The sequence below is a fragment of the Nematostella vectensis genome, chromosome 3, assembly GCF_932526225.1.
Source record: "Nematostella vectensis chromosome 3, jaNemVect1.1, whole genome shotgun sequence".
Classification (NCBI taxonomy): domain Eukaryota; kingdom Metazoa; phylum Cnidaria; class Anthozoa; order Actiniaria; family Edwardsiidae; genus Nematostella; species Nematostella vectensis.
In genome coordinates, this window is record NC_064036.1 from 20,065,393 (window position 1) to 20,084,839 (window position 19,447).

A 19,447-nucleotide genomic window follows, 5' to 3' on the forward strand; every position below is an offset into this window, starting at 1 on the left:
GAACCCCCCCCCCCCCCCCCCACCCGGCTCAGAACAAACAAAAATATATAACTGGCTGGAGATATGCCGTGCACATCAATATATCTTTAAAATGACTATAAAAGTCTTTTTATAATAATTATCTTTATTATTATCGATATATGTTTAAAAAAAGCACCATATTAATAACATTTTAAATACAAGATTGATTACCTTATGTAATAAGGCGAGGAGAGGGGTATACCGGTTATTTGGTCTACTGAAATGGAAAAACGAACCACCCCGCTCAAAATCCTGGCTACGTGTCTGATCTATCTAAAAAGAAAACAACTTCATCTTTGAAAGAAACAATACAAGTCAAAGGTCAGAGCCAATAAACACGAAAATGGCCAAAGAACCCTTTTACTAAGTAAACAGAAATCCAATAAAGATGACAAGGATATAGAGTTTGGGTGAGCTTTATCAGATGCGCTGACATTCGATTCGTCGAGTTCGAGTGCTAACCTGCCCTGTTCCAAGAACGTCCTTTACGGTGCTTAGGGGTCTAAGATATGACCAGCTCCAATGTAAACAATGTATATTTTATCTGTCTTTAACTATTTAGACATGACGTAGCATTCAACTCAGGCAAAATGACAAGACTCTTCAGACTCTTCCATTTTAGAGCATAACGGCACTGCCCCCTGTCGATACGAATAGGTAAGTATTACGATAGGTCCATCCAGCAACGCAAAGATAATTATTGATGACGATTCCTAATAACGGTTTTTTTGGAAAACGTCATTTACATCATTCAACTACATAGAGACAAAGCGTGACCTGAAATTGTGTACTACTAGTTTGGCAATCTAAAATGAAGGACGTCGTTTTTGGATTAGCCAGGAGCGATATCGGAATTTAGCAAGGATTGGATGGTGAAAACAGGGACAAAAAAATTAACTCAGTAGATATTTGAGGGACTTGGCCATTTCTAGGCCAGCATTCTCAGAGCCACGTCGTTTTGTTTCGCCTTGTAGGTGAATATGGCTCGTAAATCGCGCCTTGTGGTTTTCCTGTGTCTGCTTCTTTTCCTTCAAGAGTTTGGGCCGGCGCATGTCGCGCATGTCCCACGCCCGAAGCTAAGAGAAGAAGATCAAGGTCAGTAAAAGAGTTTTCATTTTTTTTTTTCTTATGACGGGTGCATAATGCAATAGAGGGTAATCATTCGCGCAATTCGTATGCCCGAACCTCCATCATACCCCATTCTTCTCATGCTTGTTAGAATTGCTAACAAGATGACCAGAACAATCCTGTGAGTTATCATCCTTTGTATCCACTATAGTGGTATACACTACGCGTTTGTATTTTCTTGTCCTATCGCAGATGGTAGCGATTCCGCGGAAGAGCATCATCCAGAGCACAAAGAAAATAGCAACAAAGAACACGAGAAAAAATATCAGAATCCTAGCAAAAGAGGTGGGTTACAATAAAGCCAAATAACTACACTACGATAATAGTCGTGAATCGGTAAACGAAAACTTGAAAAGCATCAGGGAAGAAATCAGGGCATTTCGGAAATATTTAGGTAAGCAATATAGCTGAAGAAAAAAAAGGTAAAATACCGTATCCAATCATTACGTTAATGACAGAACATTTTTACTAAAAATGGTGTATCTAGTTGTGATTGGCTGAACCATTTTGAACCGAGAAAGGGATTCGTTCACTTTATTACTAACAGAGCCTTCTTGTGTCTTTTTCGGTTGTTTTTATTGTGGCTCAGAAGTGGACATCATGGATTTGTTGATAATTCGACTTGACCGTTGATAATTCGACTTCGACAGTTGATAACTGAATTTTTGATCATTCGACTTGATTGTTAGAGAAGATACTAAATCTTCCTGAAATAAGTAATCGATACAAATAAGAATTTATATGCTGACCACAAGATTTTAGACCAAGGATAAACATTCGATAAATGATTATTGGTTACACAAAGTGTACGAGCCTATACAAACCCGCAAAAAAAACAGACATTCTTGATCACTGTAAGCTGATTGTTTTTTACAAAAATATAATTAATTGAAAAGTTAAATTACGTCTATTACCTGCGCTACCAGCCAACATCAACAACTCGTTGCATTTGCTAAAGCAGGGGAGGTCGATCATGTCATAGGATGTAGCTAAGTGCGAAAATAATGCTTTCTTCCGATCTAATTAAAGCATGTAGGGTACTAAAAGTTTGAATACTGTAAAGATCTTTCGGCAATTCGTTGACGATAGTTCTCCATTAGATTTAAGAAAATATAATTCTCCGTGATTCTTATCGCGGGCACAGCAGGAACTAAAGATTTAAAATAGCTGCAATGTTTGGTCAAAACATTATTCCCAAACATTATCCACATCCAAAAACATAGAAGACGCGATTAATCCAAAGCCTTAGTACGTAATAAATACAACTATCTGAAGGAAGGATCTTTCCCGACATTTTTTCTACAATTTTTGAGCTCCTACTCGCTGGCCAATAGAGAGACGTTCGAGGCTCTGGGACCAGGGTACTCCTAGCACGGATACTTTCTAAAAGCCGCAACTGTGTTTACTAAAGCTACCACCGTCGGGACAGATGTAGACTGATCAGTCTGGCGCGTATAAATGGGGTGTGTCAAGTCCGCTAGTCCCCTATGTCCATCCGAGTTGAAGTGCCTGTACACCAGGCTGTGGTTAACTATTATGCTTTTATGGCTATCAAAGTGTATCTAAAACTTGGTTTTAGTAAAGCCACATATTGGAAATCGCACACGTCGTACAGAGAGCAGATAAACAACTTTTATATCACTGTAACAGTGCAGGTCATGGTTGGTAACGTATGTCTTTCCCGTAGTATGACTATTAAAAGTGTTACCCATTCTTAGAAACTTATCCTTAAAGATTACACATCTAGATGCTGAATTACACTTTACATTCTCTCCGTCTTGATCTGAGCACGGACCAGAAAGTCTTTAAGCAGGTTCTATCGCTGTGTAAAAACGGGGGTTTCTCCGGGATCGTTTACCAGGTAGCTTCCGTTTCCTCACCAACAACTTTATTGTAAAAGCAACCACGCTTAGCGAGCAGAGAGGTATTCGAGCTCGTTCTAGGAGACAACGATCAGACGATTCTCAGAAGGTGAGGCTGATAGAAGGGAATCGTTACAAGGCCTCTTCCTTGACTAGGGATTGTCTTCACGAAGCCAACAGAACTTACTCGATAGCCTCCGCAGCAAGCTGTCGTTGTTACAAGTAGTGCAATGTTTTACAGTAAACTCCTATTTATAGCGGAGCCAGCGCGCCGCGCGCGCACGGAGCTCCATAGGTATAGAAATATGGTATAACTATGCGACTTGGTTTTGTGGTCATTCCGCGGGTACCCTGTGGTGTCACTCGTCAGCCAGTCAGTCAGCCGCGCAACTCCCAGGCCCCACTCGGCCCCGAAATGGCTAAATTCAAGCACCGAGCAAGGAAAAGAATTCTTGTCATGCGATGATTATTTCTTTTTGCCTCAAATTTTGTGACTTAAGGATAAAGTCAACTAGAGGATATCTACTAATATTCATTCATGTCAAGATTTATGTAAGGATATGTCTGGTTTTAGCTAGTAAATTTAAGTAAGTAACAGTTCACATTAAAAAGCGAACACGACCACAAGAAAGCGACAAAAACAATGCAAGGTGAGTTTTGGACGACGATTTGTATTGTCTATTGAAGATATGACAGTTATTGGGCTTTTTGTTGTCCTTTTTGTTTGCTTTGAGAATGCGAGTACTTAACTTAGTAATCAAATTATTTGAGCATAACACCTTTTTGTTTTGACATTCTTCTTTCTGGATTGATTTTGTTGAAATATTTCATAAAGGCTAACCAATATCGTGTTGCATTTGTCATATACTGCTAAAGAAGACCGTTCTTGTCTTTATATCCTGTGCTCTTAGTCCTAAGAAAATACTTATCCTTAGAAGATACAGCAACTTTTTCAACTTACAAGAGAAGAGCAAAAAACACAAATTCAACCCCTATTGCCAATATGTATTGTTGTTATTGTCTGCATCTTGCATCTCATGTGTTTATTTTTTTTTAATAGTTGTGGAAATTAGTCAGATTATAAATGTCTTTATGAAAAGATTGTTTTGAAAGAAATTTCACTCTTATGAACCAGGGACTACCTGAGGGCCAAGATGAATGCTAAAGACTGGAAGACATAAGAATTGAAAACCATATCTTAAAAGATAACAGTAGGGAGTTCTTATTCACTAGTCATTTGATACCCCCACACACATGTTCCCAGGAAAGGGTGGGGGATTAGGCGTTAATAAAAGCCTGTTTCCAAGTTAAGAGTCAAAAACAGTCAATTAACCACCACCCCTCTTGATATATTCTGGTTAAAAAGTAATCTAAAACCCCACATTAACCCCTGACTTCCCCAGGACCATAAGGGAGGGGGCTCAAATGACTAGGGCATTACATGTGATTCAGCAGTACACACTCAATAGGTTTTTTTTAGAACAAGATAATTAAATTATATAAAACTAAAAACAAACTTTTGCTTTTTGAATAATAAATATCTAAAGAAAACAGTTTTTTATCAACCTAAAGATAATGGGAAAGGGGATATTTTAGGAAAGTACGAATATAATTATCACATTATTGTTATTATATTTTCTTTTCAAACATTTAAAGAAGAGTCATATTTCTTCCTTTTCCTTCTCCCTGTTGACTATTTTTATCCAATTGATGCTCTTTGCTATTTCCTATCTACACCAAAAATAAATCAATGAACAGATTTGATTTTTAAATTAGAAATTTTCATTTAGTACTTTCACTTATATCTTCTTTTTAGGATTTCCTTACCAAGTCTTTTTTTCCATTACATTTATTTTAGAGGTTTAGAATTATTTCATTGGAATGGTTGGATCCAGGGTTTCTAAAAACACCAAAATATAATGCATTACTGGATGTATATTTGTTATATATTAATTCCCATGGTGATGGAAAATCACCACTTAAATTGGTACATTAAAATTTCAGTATTGCATCTTATCTAAAATTGTGTCTGACACTATATTCTATCTTTGAAATCCTGTTTCATCCATTACTTGTTCTTCGCAAGGACAAAGATTATCAGAATGTAGCTTTACAAATGTACATTAATGGAATTTTTGTTAAGGGGAAGGGTTTTTTAGGGCAAGATACTTAAACTTTATAACACTAGCAACAACCTTGTTCTTTTTTAATAATAGAATTCTGTTCACATAGCTTGGATAGCATAGACATGGGCTCTTTAGAGGCCTGTGTTGGTGAAAGGGTTAAGATAATGGGAAATGTCAAGAAATGCTCAATCAAATTATTTTCATACTGTTATATTTTTTTCACCAAACCTTTCAAGTTGAGTCAATTTCCTTTATATCTCCTCTGCCTTCGACTATTTTTTTAGTCAATTGATATTCTTTGCTTCCTCTCTACCCCAAACATAGATCAATGAAAGGGTTTGGTTTGAAATTAGGAGTTAGCATTTTAGCACTGTCAGTGATGCCTTAGATGTTTTTTTTCAGGATTTGCTTCCGAAATCAATCTGTTTTTCTTCATTGCATTCATTTTGGAGTAGGCCAACAACAACAAGGCCACTATATGGTAAAGGGTGGGTGCTCCAATATGTAATGCATTAAAGGAGATATGTTTTTAGATTTTATTTTCCAGACATTTTTCTGAATATTCGGTCCAATGAAGGAGAGAATGGCATCTAAACATATTATTTCAAATCTTTGGAATGATGTTACATCCATGACATATTCTGCACAAGGGCAAAGCTTGTCGGAGTATTGTTTTGATTAAAAAATATATATTCATAATGGAACTTCTATGATGGGACATAAGAATTTACCATTAGACTCTTGACAACTTTGACAGCCATATTCACACCAGGAATTGTGTTTGGCAACTTTGATGTACTGCATAATATAAATTTTAGAATAAGGCCTGGATCCATTTGGTTGGTTCAGTAAATAAATCTCAGTAATGAGCAGGATCCTAGATCCCCTCAAAAATACCTCAATTAGTCAACACAAAAGGTGTTCAATGCTGGCTCCGCTTGAGGCAGTGCCTAAATCTATATTTTACTGACTAATTAACAATTCAGCAAAATACTGGTTTGACTGCTCTAACGAAGGTGATGCAAGAATTGCAAATTAAGGTTGATCTTTAGAAATAATGATTACTAAAGCGAGAGTCCGTCGGTGTTAGAATAACAGTTAATGTACTAGAAACAATAATCATGTAAAATACTATAGAATAATGAGGCTGCGGAATACGTTTGGCTTGTTGGACATATCTGGAAATTAGATGTTTATCTTGAGTAAACACTAAACTGGTTTTGGAATAAGTAACACTGCGCATGACCTGTATGACTAGCCTCTGACTAGCAAGTGCATACTTAGTATTCAGGGTGAACAGTGAAACGGTGATGCAGGTCAATATTAAAAACAGGTGCGAACCATCGTAGAACTTTCTAGAACACATATTTATGAGATATTGGCAAATGGTCTCATAACAGCTGCATTGCACCTTTTCGACAAATTTTAGATATCATCACACGATGGATGCAACTCAAGAAAGATATAGTGACATAAAATATATGTGTGTGTTGGTTGAATAGAATGTTAACAGACTATTTTCACTTATATGGTTTGTGGAGATGCACAGAACTTGAAACTAAGGTGCTTGTGCACTTTTGTGCACTTTTCTTGGCAAAGTAAATCCAGTCTTTAGTATAGTACCATACGTTCTTCTCCGCAGCCAAGGGGAGTTATAGTTACACAGAATGCTACAACATCGGTGGCACCCCGAGTTTAGGCCGTGTGTATAGATTACCCTTTCCTGTTAAGAGTATTCAGAAGTCCCATGGTTTCTCTTGAGCCTTTTCCGCAAAAGAAAACTTTATTTGTTATATATGTTAATTCCTTATCACTAATATTTCTATTACTCTTGTTTTGTAAAATAATAAAAAAACAAACAAACAACAGAAAGGAACACGGGGTTCAACGAATTGTGAAAAGTGTGTGGTGCGGTACAAACAACAGAAAGGAACACGGGGTTCAACGAATTGTGAAAAGTGTGTGGTGCGGTACAAACAACAGAAAGGAACACGGGGTTCAACGAATTGTGAAAAGTGTGTGGTGCGGTACAAACAACAGAAAGGAACACGGGGTTCAACGAATTGTGAAAAGTGTGTGGTGCGGTACAAACAACAGAAAGGAACACGGGGTTCAACGAATTGTGAAAAGTGTGTGGTGCGGTACAAACACCTCTATCGCCCGGAGGTACAAGAGGGTGATAACTTTAAGATCAACAGAAAAAAGTACTAAGGCACTTTTGGACACGATTCTATGTATGTATGTATGGTATACATGTTTGCATGTGTTATGTACCGTCCTGTTCCCAGACCTTCATGCTCTTAACAAGCCGCCACTAGTCATAAATTATCTTTAAACTGCCCAGTTATAGTTGTCAAAGAATCCGGCCACGATCCTAAAAGTCATAATTTTTAGCTAGTAATGCGCCTTAGACCCAAAACGTTTTAAATTGAGGTTAGGTATCATGTTGGGAAATTACATTTAAAGACCTAGTACTGATAAACGCCTCTTCTCTTTGTAACTTTACTAACTTTATTGGTAAAAGCATCAAGTCGATTTATCAACATTAGCATGTGATCCACGAAAGTCATCTGAAAAACTAAAGGCGATACTGATCTAATTTGAGCAGTATCTAGAAGGGTGGTTCATTCTTTATTCTTAGCTTAAAATAGCCCACAAAGAACAGGTTTTTCTTGTAAAAAATCACTTTCATTTTGATAATTCGACCCGAATAGCGAAATGCAAAATCTCCTGCGCATGCGCACCCCAACAATTGCGCTTCACAGCACACAGAGATCTTTGCAAGTTATAACTACCCTCCAAACTTGGTTGCTATAGCTTTACATTTATGAAAATTAGATTTTTTTTTTACAAAAAAGTCAAGTCTTGTTCAGGAATACACTTCCCCTAGGGTCTTATACAACATAATTACAGAACATACAGAATTTGAGTGTTCAAATTCAATGAAACTTGGATAAGGCCATGACTCCCTTTTTACAAAATTTGAGCCCCCTCTTGTTTTCAGGGGGGGTTATGGCTTGTTGATAAATCGACCATCATGGAGGTTGTTTTTTTGGCCATTGTCGGGGGGGGCATCACCGAATTTCGAAAGAAATGGCACATAACACCTGTAAGCACATCTACCGACACATCACGCATAGTGATGATGATAATAATGAAATAATAATAATAATTATAATAATAATAATAATAATAATAATAATAATAATAATAATAATAATGATAATAATAATAACAATAGGAACACAAAATAAGAAAACAAAAACGATGTGGATGAAGGTTAAGCTTCATAGATCTTAGTAAAGTTCAAACTGTTAGTCATAATTCCCATATATAACTTTCCAGGGTTTGGAGGCCTTATTAAGAACGGCATCAAGATTCTGAAGCTCGGCAACCAGGTGCTTCCGAAGCTTGTGACCGTTGCTGCCATCAGTAACACAGTGTACAGAGCAATAAAAGGCTGCTGTCATCAAAACCCGAAAGCTTGCAGCGGCCACAAGGAAATAGAGAGGCTGAGGGGAGATGTGGAGCGCAAGGCTAACAAGCTGGACGAGATTGAGTTAGAAGGTGGGTAGTCGTACGATACAGTCCTGATTGTAATGACGTGGATTTTTTTAAGGAATACTTAAGGGAGAGAAAGCTTTGTCTACGAGTACGATTTGATGCTACAAAATACAAGAGAAGAGAAAGAGAGTTCTCGAGTACTTGCGGAAGACAGCGCCTGTTTTTTCCCTATTCTGTGACTAAAGCCAAGCAATATCTAGAGATATATTTAGGATTTGCCTTTCTAAGTATGTTTCTATCCATCGCATTGATTTTGGAGTAGCAATAGTATTGTTGAATCCAGGGTTTCTAAAAACAGCAGACCATCTTGTGTTATTTGGTGGGGTAAAGCAATAATGTAACGTATGTCAGGCAGTATGTTTCATACGGTCAATACAAGGAATAGCAAACGCGAAGGCCTGAGTTTACCTCGTGTCCATCGCACTCTCGGACAACGAACTTTCGCCTTTGGTGGGGCCAAAGCATGGAACGCTCTTCTATTGAATGTTAGGTAAAGCAAATCCCTTACAACCTTCAGTACTGCACTAAAGGCTAGGTAAACATATAAATACTGTTCCTGCTGAAAATTGTTTCGTTTAATACTATTGTAAAACATTAGTTGTAAAACATTATTAAAAACATTTTAAAACATTAGTTAATATAATGATTTGCTATCATTATATTATGATAATGAATATTTGTAATAATTAATAATATTCTGAGAGCCACATGTATATTATATACTACTGCTCAGCTAATCCAATAATACTTAAAATAGTATAGATATGGGATAATTTATAAGATCATGTTCTAAGGTACGTTATGGTGTTGGATATTCCATAGTTGCCATGACCTTGGTGGTTTTGGTGTTCGTGCTTTGGCTCAATATTGCTGGTTCTTGCTTGTTATGCTTGCTGGAATCCTTGTTTTTGTTCTTAGCACATCCACTACTTTTCATAGCCTTCAAATTAATCTTCCACTTGTGCCCTTCTTTCTCAGCCAAGAACATCCAAGAGTACATTGAGTCCACCAGTGACAAGTTCGCCTTTGTTCTTTTTGAACTAAACACTATCGTGGATAACGCTGAAACATTCGCGGGCGCACTGACTCCAGATGTGGCAGTAGCTCTCGCGAACGAGACAAGAAAAATCAAGGTATTTTCGTGATTATCATCTTAATGTTATGATTACTGGGTAGGGAATTATGTAATTTATGTGCTTTTTTCTCGATGTTTTTCAGAAACTCGTCAGGGAGAAGGACTCGACAGGTGACAAGTTGGACTATTACGAGGCGCAGAACATGTATCTTGGTAAATTACAAGCGGCTCTCGGTCTGAGCATCCCGATATTTGGCTCAATCATACCAAGCATCCCGGGAATGATCAACTTTGCCAAGAAAAGGCTAGGAATTAAAAAGACCTTTGTGGTGGGTATTGGATAACACTTCACGGAAATTGGTCGAGCTCCCTCTAATTAATATCTTTACAAATGTCAGAATGTTTAATGCTGTATTTACCATAGGTGTAGTAAGGTTTAAGTGCAGGTTTGAAGAAGAAATATGTTTGAGCTCTCATCGAACTAATAGACAGAACATATAATGGTTCCGTCCAAATTTATGAATATTCTTTATATTAGATCACGGTCGGTCATAATAGCTATGTTTCTCAATCTACTTGGCTAGTTTGAGGCTAAGTGTCTGTGACGTTCCACTCAATTGCTAAAGGAGCTACACAACCGTCTTCACTAGTGATACTTTCCCTTATCAGCTCGATCATTCTTTGGATAATGCTCTGCGAAAGCCCCCTCCATCTAGCCCCAAAGCGTCTGCCCTGAAAAGCTGGATGGCGAAAACGAAGACGGCGATTTCTAAGAAGATGGATCACTACCGAGAGAAGATAAACACCAAATATGGCGGGATTAAGGGAATCTTCAAGAAAGTCAGCGATGGACTGGCACTCGTGTTTGGATACGTGAGCACAGGTATAAAATATACAAGAGGACAAGAGGGTGCGTGTGTACCTTTATCGGAAATCCATATCTCAGGTATAACCCCTTTGCGAAATACACAGCTCAGGTACAACCCCTTTATGAAATACACAGCTCAGGTATAACCCCTTTGCGAAATACACAGCTCAGGTATAACCCCTTTTGGAAATTCACAACTCAGGTATAATCCCTTTGGGAAATACACGGCTCAGGTATAACTCCTTTGGGAATTACACAGCTCAGGTTTAAGCCCTTTGGGAAATCCACAGCTCAGGTATAACCCCTTTGGGAAATACATAACCCCTTTGGGAAATCCACAGCTCAGGTATAACCCCTTTGGGAAATCCATATTTCAGGTATAACCCCTTTGGGAAATCAATATCTCAGGTATAACCCCTTTTGGAAATACACAGCTGAGGTATATCCCCTTTGGGAAATACACAGCTAGACATAACCCCTTGGGGAAATCCATATCTCAGGTATAACCCCCTAGGGAAATACACAGCCCAGATATAACCCCTTTGGGAAATACACAGCTCAGGTATAACCCCTTTGGGAAATACACAGCTCAGGTATAACCCCTTTGGGAAATACACAGCTCAGGTACAACCCCTTTGGAAATTACACAACTTAGGTATAACCGCTTTGGGAAATACACAGCTCAGGTACAACCCCTTTGGGAAATACACAGCTTAGGTATAACCCCTTTGGGAAATACACAGCTCAGGTATAACCCTTTGGGAAATACACAGCTCAGGTATAACCCCTTTGGGAAATCCACAGCTCAGGTATAACCCCTTTGGGAAATCCATATTTCAGGTATAACCCCTTTGGGAAATCCATATCTCAGGTATAACCCCTTTTGGAAATACACAGCTGAGGTATATCCCCTTTGGGAAATACACAGCTAGACATAACCCCTTGGGGAAATCCATATCTCAGGTATAACCCCCTAGGGAAATACACAGCCCAGATATAACCCCTTTGGGAAATACACAGCTCAGGTATAACCCCTTTAGGAAATACACAGCTCAGGTATAACCCCTTTGGGAAATACACAGCTCAGGTACAACCCCTTTGGAAATTACACAACTTAGGTATAACCGCTTTGGGAAATACACAGCTCAGGTACAACCCCTTTGGGAAATACACAGCTTAGGTATAACCCCTTTGGGAAATACACAGCTCAGGTATAACCCTTTGGGAAATACACAGCTCAGGTATAACCCCTTTGGGAAATACACAGCTCAGGTATAACCCCTTTGGGAAATACACAGCTCAGGTACAACCCCTTTGGAAATTACACAACTTAGGTATAACCGCTTTGGGAAATACACAGCTCAGGTACAACCCCTTTGGGAAATACACAGCTTAGGTATAACCCCTTTGGGAAATACACAGCTCAGGTATAACCCTTTGGGAAATACACAGCTCAGGTATAACCCCTTTGGGAAATACACAGCTCAGATATAACCCCTTTGGGAAATACACAGCTCAGATATAACCCCTTTGGGAAATACACAGCTCAGGTATAACCCCTTTGGGAAATACACAGCTCAGATATAACCCCTTTGGGAAATACACAGCTCAGATATAACCCCTTTGGGAAATACACAGCTCAGGTATAACCCCTTTGGGAAATACACAGCTTAGATATAACCCCTTTGGGAAATACACAGCTCAGATATAACCTCTTTGGGAAATACACAGCTCAGATATAACCCCTTTGGGAAATACCCAGCTCAGGTACAACCCCTTTGGGAAATACACAGCTTAGGTATAATCCCTTTGGGAAATACACAGCTCATGTATAACCCCTTTGGGAAATACAAAGCTCAGGTATAACCCCTTTGGGAAATACACAGCTTAGGTATAACCCCTTTGAGAAATACACAGGTCAGGTATAACCCCTTTGGGAAATACACAGCTTAGGTATAACCCCTTTGGGAAACACACAGCTTAGGTATAACCCTTTTGGGAAATACACAGCCCAGATATAACCCCTTTGGGAAACACACAGCTCAGGTATAACCCCTTTGGGAAATTCACCTCTCAGGTATAACCCCTTTGGGAAATACACAGCCCAGATATAAGTCCTTTGGGAAATTCACAGCTTAGGTATAACCCCTTTGGGAAATACCCAGCTCAGGTATAACCCCTTTGGGAAATACACAGCCCAGATATAATCCCTTTGGGAAATACACAGCCCAGATATCACCCCTCTGGATATCAACAACGAAGGTAACCTTCTAGAAATACTCGACTGAGGTATTAAGCCTCTGGAAAAACAAAGACCAGGCTTTTTGAAGAATCAACCGACCATGCAAAGGTGAACTCTTTATCTTTTTAGGTTTTATCCATTTGTATCCATTTTTATCCAACATTGTACGGTTCTAGTTTCGGTCAGAAAATATAAGAACAATATTATTAGATGGCTCTAGATGGCCTTTAACTTTCCTTTGTCTTTATTTCCAGCTTATGGGATCTATAACATTGTTAAGAGCTTCGAAGATTGTGATGCCAAGGAAAGAAAGGTCCTTAAAGCCTTGGAGGAGTTCAAGAAAGCGGATGCGACTATGGACGAAGCTATCACCAATGCAACTAAAAGTAAAACAATCCTTGAAAAGGTGTGTGCCACCCCTGTAGTCCTTCAGGCCTGATTCATACTTCGCACTTCTGTCGTGCCAAGCGTTATCATTTTGATTGGGCAGATGAACGATTTAACGTCTATATAAATTTTAATCAAAAGTTCGACACGCCATAAATGAGTTTGGCAAAGCACTGACAGTGCGACACGGTAAAAATACGACAGCGAGTCGAGTGTTTTTGTGACGAATCAAATGTCATATTCGTTTTGATTCGTGCAACAATTACTTCACTGGCCAGATAAAACTTTGTGCGCGAGTGATTTAGTGCGACGTCTGAATCAGATGGTCGAGCCTAATGCACTGAGGTCGACATCGGTAGGCATGGGGTGTAAAAATGGTGGGAGAGTATGGCAATCCTCATCATCATCCATTTTGTCATTATTCTGACGAATAATGTTGATATGAAAAGCATTATCTGATGTAAAAGCAACTGTTCAGTCCGTTTATTCGTTACCGGCATTTCTCTCTACACAATGCATCTTTGCAGGCCTGGATGGAACTTCACAAGGGTCTATCTGAAGATGCGCTTATAAAGGATCTAGAAGAAGTCAAAAACGTTGTTGCTAGCGTTTCTGAGAAAAGCCAAGATTTGCAAGATGCAGTGGAGAAGGTGCAGACCTATATTGACAATGTCGGCAGCGCCTCCTCTTATCAAGAACTTTACAATTTAGTGCAAGAACTTGCGAATGGTAATCTAATATTTATTTAGCCCATTTTAGACTTATTATACAGATTTAATTTTTAAGCAAAAATGTATACCCTGTCAACGCCAAAACGCTCAAATTATCTTTGATTGACGAGGGCATGTATCCGTATTACAAACACACTTATCCTTCCCCTTATAACAAAACATTGCTGGCCTTGTAATAGAAAATGTCTAACCAGCAAAGCTAGTTGCACGTTTGCACGAAGCTGATCAGATGACGAAATGACCTTTTCGTTCCCCAGGGCTCACCTCCATTCCGTTCACTCTCAGTTGCTACACCAACAAAGTCAAGATGGCGGACTACGTGCTTCGCGGCTGTAAACGAGGAGACGACTCGTTTGACGCGCTCTATGACATGGGCCTGTCTTCCTTCGACACAAATGCTGAGGAGTGCAAGGACAAGGTAGTGGCTTGACTCTATCCAACAGAAACCTTCTCTTATTATTACTCACTCTCTAAATGGTGATTGACTTATATCATGCGCACTATCAATCTCGCTCCCAGGGCTTCTGGGAATTGTTTATAATGGCGTCTAGAAGACTCTAGGGACGAGGCTGGCGCTACTGAGCCCATTGTACATTTGTGACACCACCGCTGTTCCACGTTGACAACGTGAAATTGCACTTAAAGAAAACTTTGGAAGAAACTTCTCCTTAAATAATAGACAATAAAAAAATGAATAACAGATTAGTCATTGAATTTGTTTTTGTTTGGATAATCAGGGTCTCCATAATAACTGTTAAGTTGATTTGAATTACTGAACCTTCACATACAGTCCTATTAAAGCATAAAGTCCAAGAATAAGTTTCAAATCTTATCTTGCAAGGTGGGGTTCACATACCTGGAAAAGTACTCCGTGCACAAAGGATTAGAGAAAATGGCGAGAGAGGAGGGCTTTGATACGGACTGTGTGCTCAACTCTCCTCTAAGGAAAACACAGGCGTGCGAGTACCAAAATGAGGGATACAACGCGGACAAAATTGCGGAGATGTAAGTATAATTTGCAGCAGGCAGGCATAAAATATTTGGTCCAAATGAGGAATTAGGTCCTTCCCTGGTACTACGACAACGCTATTGGCGACACAACGATTAACGCGGCAGACATAACTCTTTATGTAACAGATTACGCGACAGACATAACTCTTTATGTAACAGATTACGCGATAGACATGAGGTTTCACGTAACAGATTACGCGACAGACATGTAACAGATTACGCGACAGACATGAGGCCTCACGTAATAGATTACACGACAGACATAAAGCTTTATGTAACAGATTATGCGATAGACATGAGGTTTCACGTAAAAGATTACGCGACAGACAACTCTTTATGTAATAGATTACGCGATAGACATGAGGCTTCACGTAACAGATTACGCGACAGACATAACTCTTTATGTAACAGATTACGCGATAGACATGAGGCTTCACGTAACAGATTACACGACAGACATGTAACAGATTACGTGACAGACAAGGCTTTATGTAACAGATTATGCGATAGACATGAGGTTTCACGTGACAGATTACACGACAGACATAAAGCTTTATGTAACAGATTATGCGATAGACATGAGGTTTCACGTAAAAGATTACGCGACAGACATAAGGCTTCACGTATCAGATCACACGACAAACACGAGGCTTCACGTAACAGATTACACGACAGACACGAGGCTTCACGTAACAGATTACGCGATAGACATGAGGTTTCACGTAAGAGATTACGCGACAGACATAAAGCTTTATGTAACAGATTATGCGATAGACATGAGGTTTCACGTAAAAGATTACGCGACAGACATAAGGCTTCACGTATCAGATTACACGACAGACACGAGGCTTCACGTAACAGATTACACGACAGACACGAGGCTTCACGTAACAGATTACGCGATAGACATGAGGCTTCACGTAAGAGATTACGCGACAGACATAAGGCTTTATGTAACAGATTACGCGATAGACATGAGGCTTCACGTAACAGATTACGCGACAGACACGAGGCTTCACGTAACAGATTACGCGACAGACACGAGGCTTCACGTAACAGATTACGCAACAGACATGAGGCTTCACGTAACAGATTACGCGACAGACACGAGGCTTCACGTAACAGATTTCGCGACAGATATAAGGCTTTATTAACAGATTACGCGATAGACATGAGGCTTCACGTAACAGATTACGCGACAGACACGAGGCTTCACGTAACAGATTACGCAACAGACATGAGGCTTCACGTAACAGATTACGCGACAGACACGAGGCTTCACGTAACAGATTACGCGACAGACACGAGGCTTCACGTAACAGATTACGCGACAGACACGAGGCTTCACGTAACAGATTACGCAACAGACATGAGGCTTCACGTAACAGATTACGCGACAGACACGAGGCTTCACGTAACAGATTTCGCGACAGACATAAGGCTTTATTAACAGATTACGCGATAGACATGAGGCTTCACGTAACAGATTACGCGACAGACACGAGGCTTCACGTAACAGATTACGCAACAGACATGAGGCTTCACGTAACAGATTACGCGACAGACACGAGGCTTCACGTAACAGATTACGCGACAGACATGAGGCTTCACGTAACAGATTACGCGACAGACACGACGCTTCACGTAACAGATTACGCGATAGACATGAGGCTTCACGTAACAGATTACGCGACAGACACGAGGCTTCACGTAACAGATTACGCAATAGACATGAGGCTTCACGTAAGAGATTACGCGACAGACACGTAACAGATTAAGCGACAGACATAAGGCTTTATGTAACAGATTACGCGACAGACATTAGGCTTCACGTAACAGATTACACGACAGACATAAAGCTTTATGTAACAGATTATACGATAGACATGAGGTTTCACGTAAAAGATTACGCGACAGACATAAGGATTCACGTTACAGATTACGCGACAGACATAAGGCTTCGCGTAAAAGATTACGCGACAGACATGAGGCTTCATGTAAAAGATTACGCGATAGACACGAGGCTTCACGTAACAGATTACGCGACAAACATACAGACGTACCGCGTTACGTGATGCTAAACCCATGGATCCACCCCTGCAAATACTTAAGTTGTTGGACGGCATCGAGTGGATGTTAGGCGATATAACTTCTAGTAATAACTTAATCCCAACAGCTAGAGTTTTCTTCATTTATTTTATTTCCGCTGTAGGTTAAAGTTGACTTTGGAGCAGGTAAAAAGTCTGACAGAAGACTGTCCAAAGAGAGGCCTAACACCAAAAGACGAAAGGACAGTGTGCAAGATGAGAAAGCGCAAAAATGACAACAAGACAATTGCAGAGGATTTGGAATTAGACCTCGAGCTAGTGGAGGCCGTCAAATGCCCTCCGTAGGTCAGTTGCAGATTCTTTCTACCTGCAAGTCTGTTACAACTTATATTATTGCTACTGTTATGTTATATTATTAATATTTTCACAACTGAAACAAGACTTAGTCAGCCTCACTATTGCATTATTTTATCATACTTTGTTCTATCAAGCTTTTCATAAGGTTAAGTGAGTTTAGGGGGACGAGTTATGTTATAAGAATATGACTGTGAGTCGACCAATTTCCGTGCTTTTTAGCTGTTCCGGTTTTATTTTCATCCATAGCGTATTTGTAGAATGAAACTAGAGGGGTAATCATTTTTTCGACTTTCCGTTGGGGGTCGTGTAAATTAACATTTAAATGATGAAGAGGAACAACAGATCGGATCAACTACAAGATAAGTACAAGTCAAGGTGAACCCCTAACTACCTACCGACGATAACCCAGTAACCTGGGATAACCCCTATAGAAAAATCCTGTAGTGTAAATGATAAAGTAATATAATAACTAGGAGATACAATGCTTGCAATACGAAGTCCAGACGAAGACCTAACAAAACGGGAGACTTTCATGAAAAAGAAGGGGTAATCGTCGGCAAAATCAATTTCAACCCTTATGGGATAGCAGTTTGAGTGTGGTCGGCAGCAGTTATCGGCCTTAATTAGCCTGTATCACAACATTTAGCCGGTTATTTTTTTGATTATTTCGGCTATCCTTTTTATTCTGTTTCGGTTGTTTTTCAAGTGTTTACTTAAAGCTATGGAAGACTCACGTCCCACACTTATCGTAAACAAAAACCCTCCCAAAATCCGAATAATCGCTGTGCCTTCAGATCTAATTAGATATCGGGCTGGATGTTTTTAGAAAATCAAATATATTAAAAAAAAAACGGAATTTAGCGAGAGGGAATGTCGACTCCCAGTCATATCCCCTTATTACCCGCACTAGATCGTTCTCTTTTTGGTAATCTGTCCAGACATGCTAATTGTAGAGTTTCTATTTGTGCCTTTCAGATCAGCTCAAATCCAAAAATCAAACCCAAGGATATACAACAAAGAGACCCAAAATCAGAATAGCATTTCAGTGAATAATATCTAATGTTCAGTGGATGCTTGGGCTATAAATAGTTAGATATTGAAAACCTGTGTAAATGAGACAAGAACTATATTTGATTATTAAAAGTTACAGGTCTAAGCAAACAGAGTTTGTCATTGAAACCTTCTTATGCATAATGGGTGCAAGATGGGAAAGAGAACATTGTACCCCTGTGAGGGGAGGGGGATTTGGTATTGTTAGTATTACCCGCTAGTGTTTTTGTATTGCAAGTGTTTTGAGAGTGGTTGATGTCACAGATGTCTCAGCGTTTGTCTCAGAGTTTTTGTATAGCAAGTCAGTTGTACACGCATTTTCTCAAGTGTTTGAATAATATTATTTGGCTATTTAAAGTCGTTGGTCGCAATCTCGTTACCAGAACTCAGGTACCTTATGCCGGCGGCAGGTTTGTCGTAGATGTACACGGGTGTTTGTCGTAGATGTGTACACGTTTGTGTTGTCGTAGATGTGTACACGTATGTGTTTGTCGTAGATGTGTATACGTATGTGTTTGTCGTAGATGTGTACACGCATGTGTTTGTCGTAGATGTGTACACGCATGTGTTTGTCGTAGATGTGTACACCGTATGTGTTTGTCGTAGATGTGTATACGTATGTGTTTGTCGTAGATGTGTACACGTATGTGTTTATCGTAGATGTGTACACGTATGTGTTTGTCGTAGATGTGTACACGCATGTGTTTGTCGTAGATGTGTACACCGTATGTGTTTGTCGTAGATGTGTACACGTATGTATTGTTGTAGATGTGTACACGTATGTGTTTGTCGTAGATGTGTACACGTATGTTTGTCGTAGATGTGTACACGTATGTGCTTGTCGTAGATGTGTACACGTATGTGTTTGTCGTAGATGTGTACACCGTATGTGTTTGTCGTAGATGTGTACACATATGTGTTTGTTGTAGATGTGTACACGTATGTGTTTGTCGTAGATGTGTATACGTATGTGTTTG

The 19,447-nt window shown here is 39.5% G+C and overlaps 1 protein-coding gene across 2 annotated transcripts; it reads left to right on the plus strand.

The window, feature by feature from the left end:
* The first annotated feature begins 251 nt into the window (after window positions 1-251).
* LOC125561232 lies at window positions 252-18,581 on the plus strand. 2 transcript variants are annotated; one of them, XM_048725068.1, is made up of 13 exons: window positions 252-678; window positions 996-1,116; window positions 1,342-1,434; window positions 8,483-8,704; window positions 9,680-9,834; window positions 9,920-10,105; window positions 10,446-10,659; window positions 13,141-13,292; window positions 13,801-14,002; window positions 14,262-14,422; window positions 14,846-15,009; window positions 17,228-17,408; window positions 18,396-18,581. In XM_048725068.1, exons 2-12 carry the CDS (start codon window positions 1,002-1,004, stop codon window positions 17,406-17,408), a joined length of 1,845 nt encoding a protein of 614 aa, XP_048581025.1. In that variant the 5' UTR covers window positions 252-678; window positions 996-1,001; the 3' UTR covers window positions 18,396-18,581. The 2 variants fall into 2 exon arrangements, with proteins under 2 accessions (XP_048581025.1, XP_048581026.1); XM_048725069.1 differs by lacking the exon at window positions 252-678 and having other exon boundaries at window positions 802-1,116.
* Window positions 18,582-19,447: the final 866 nt, after the last annotated feature.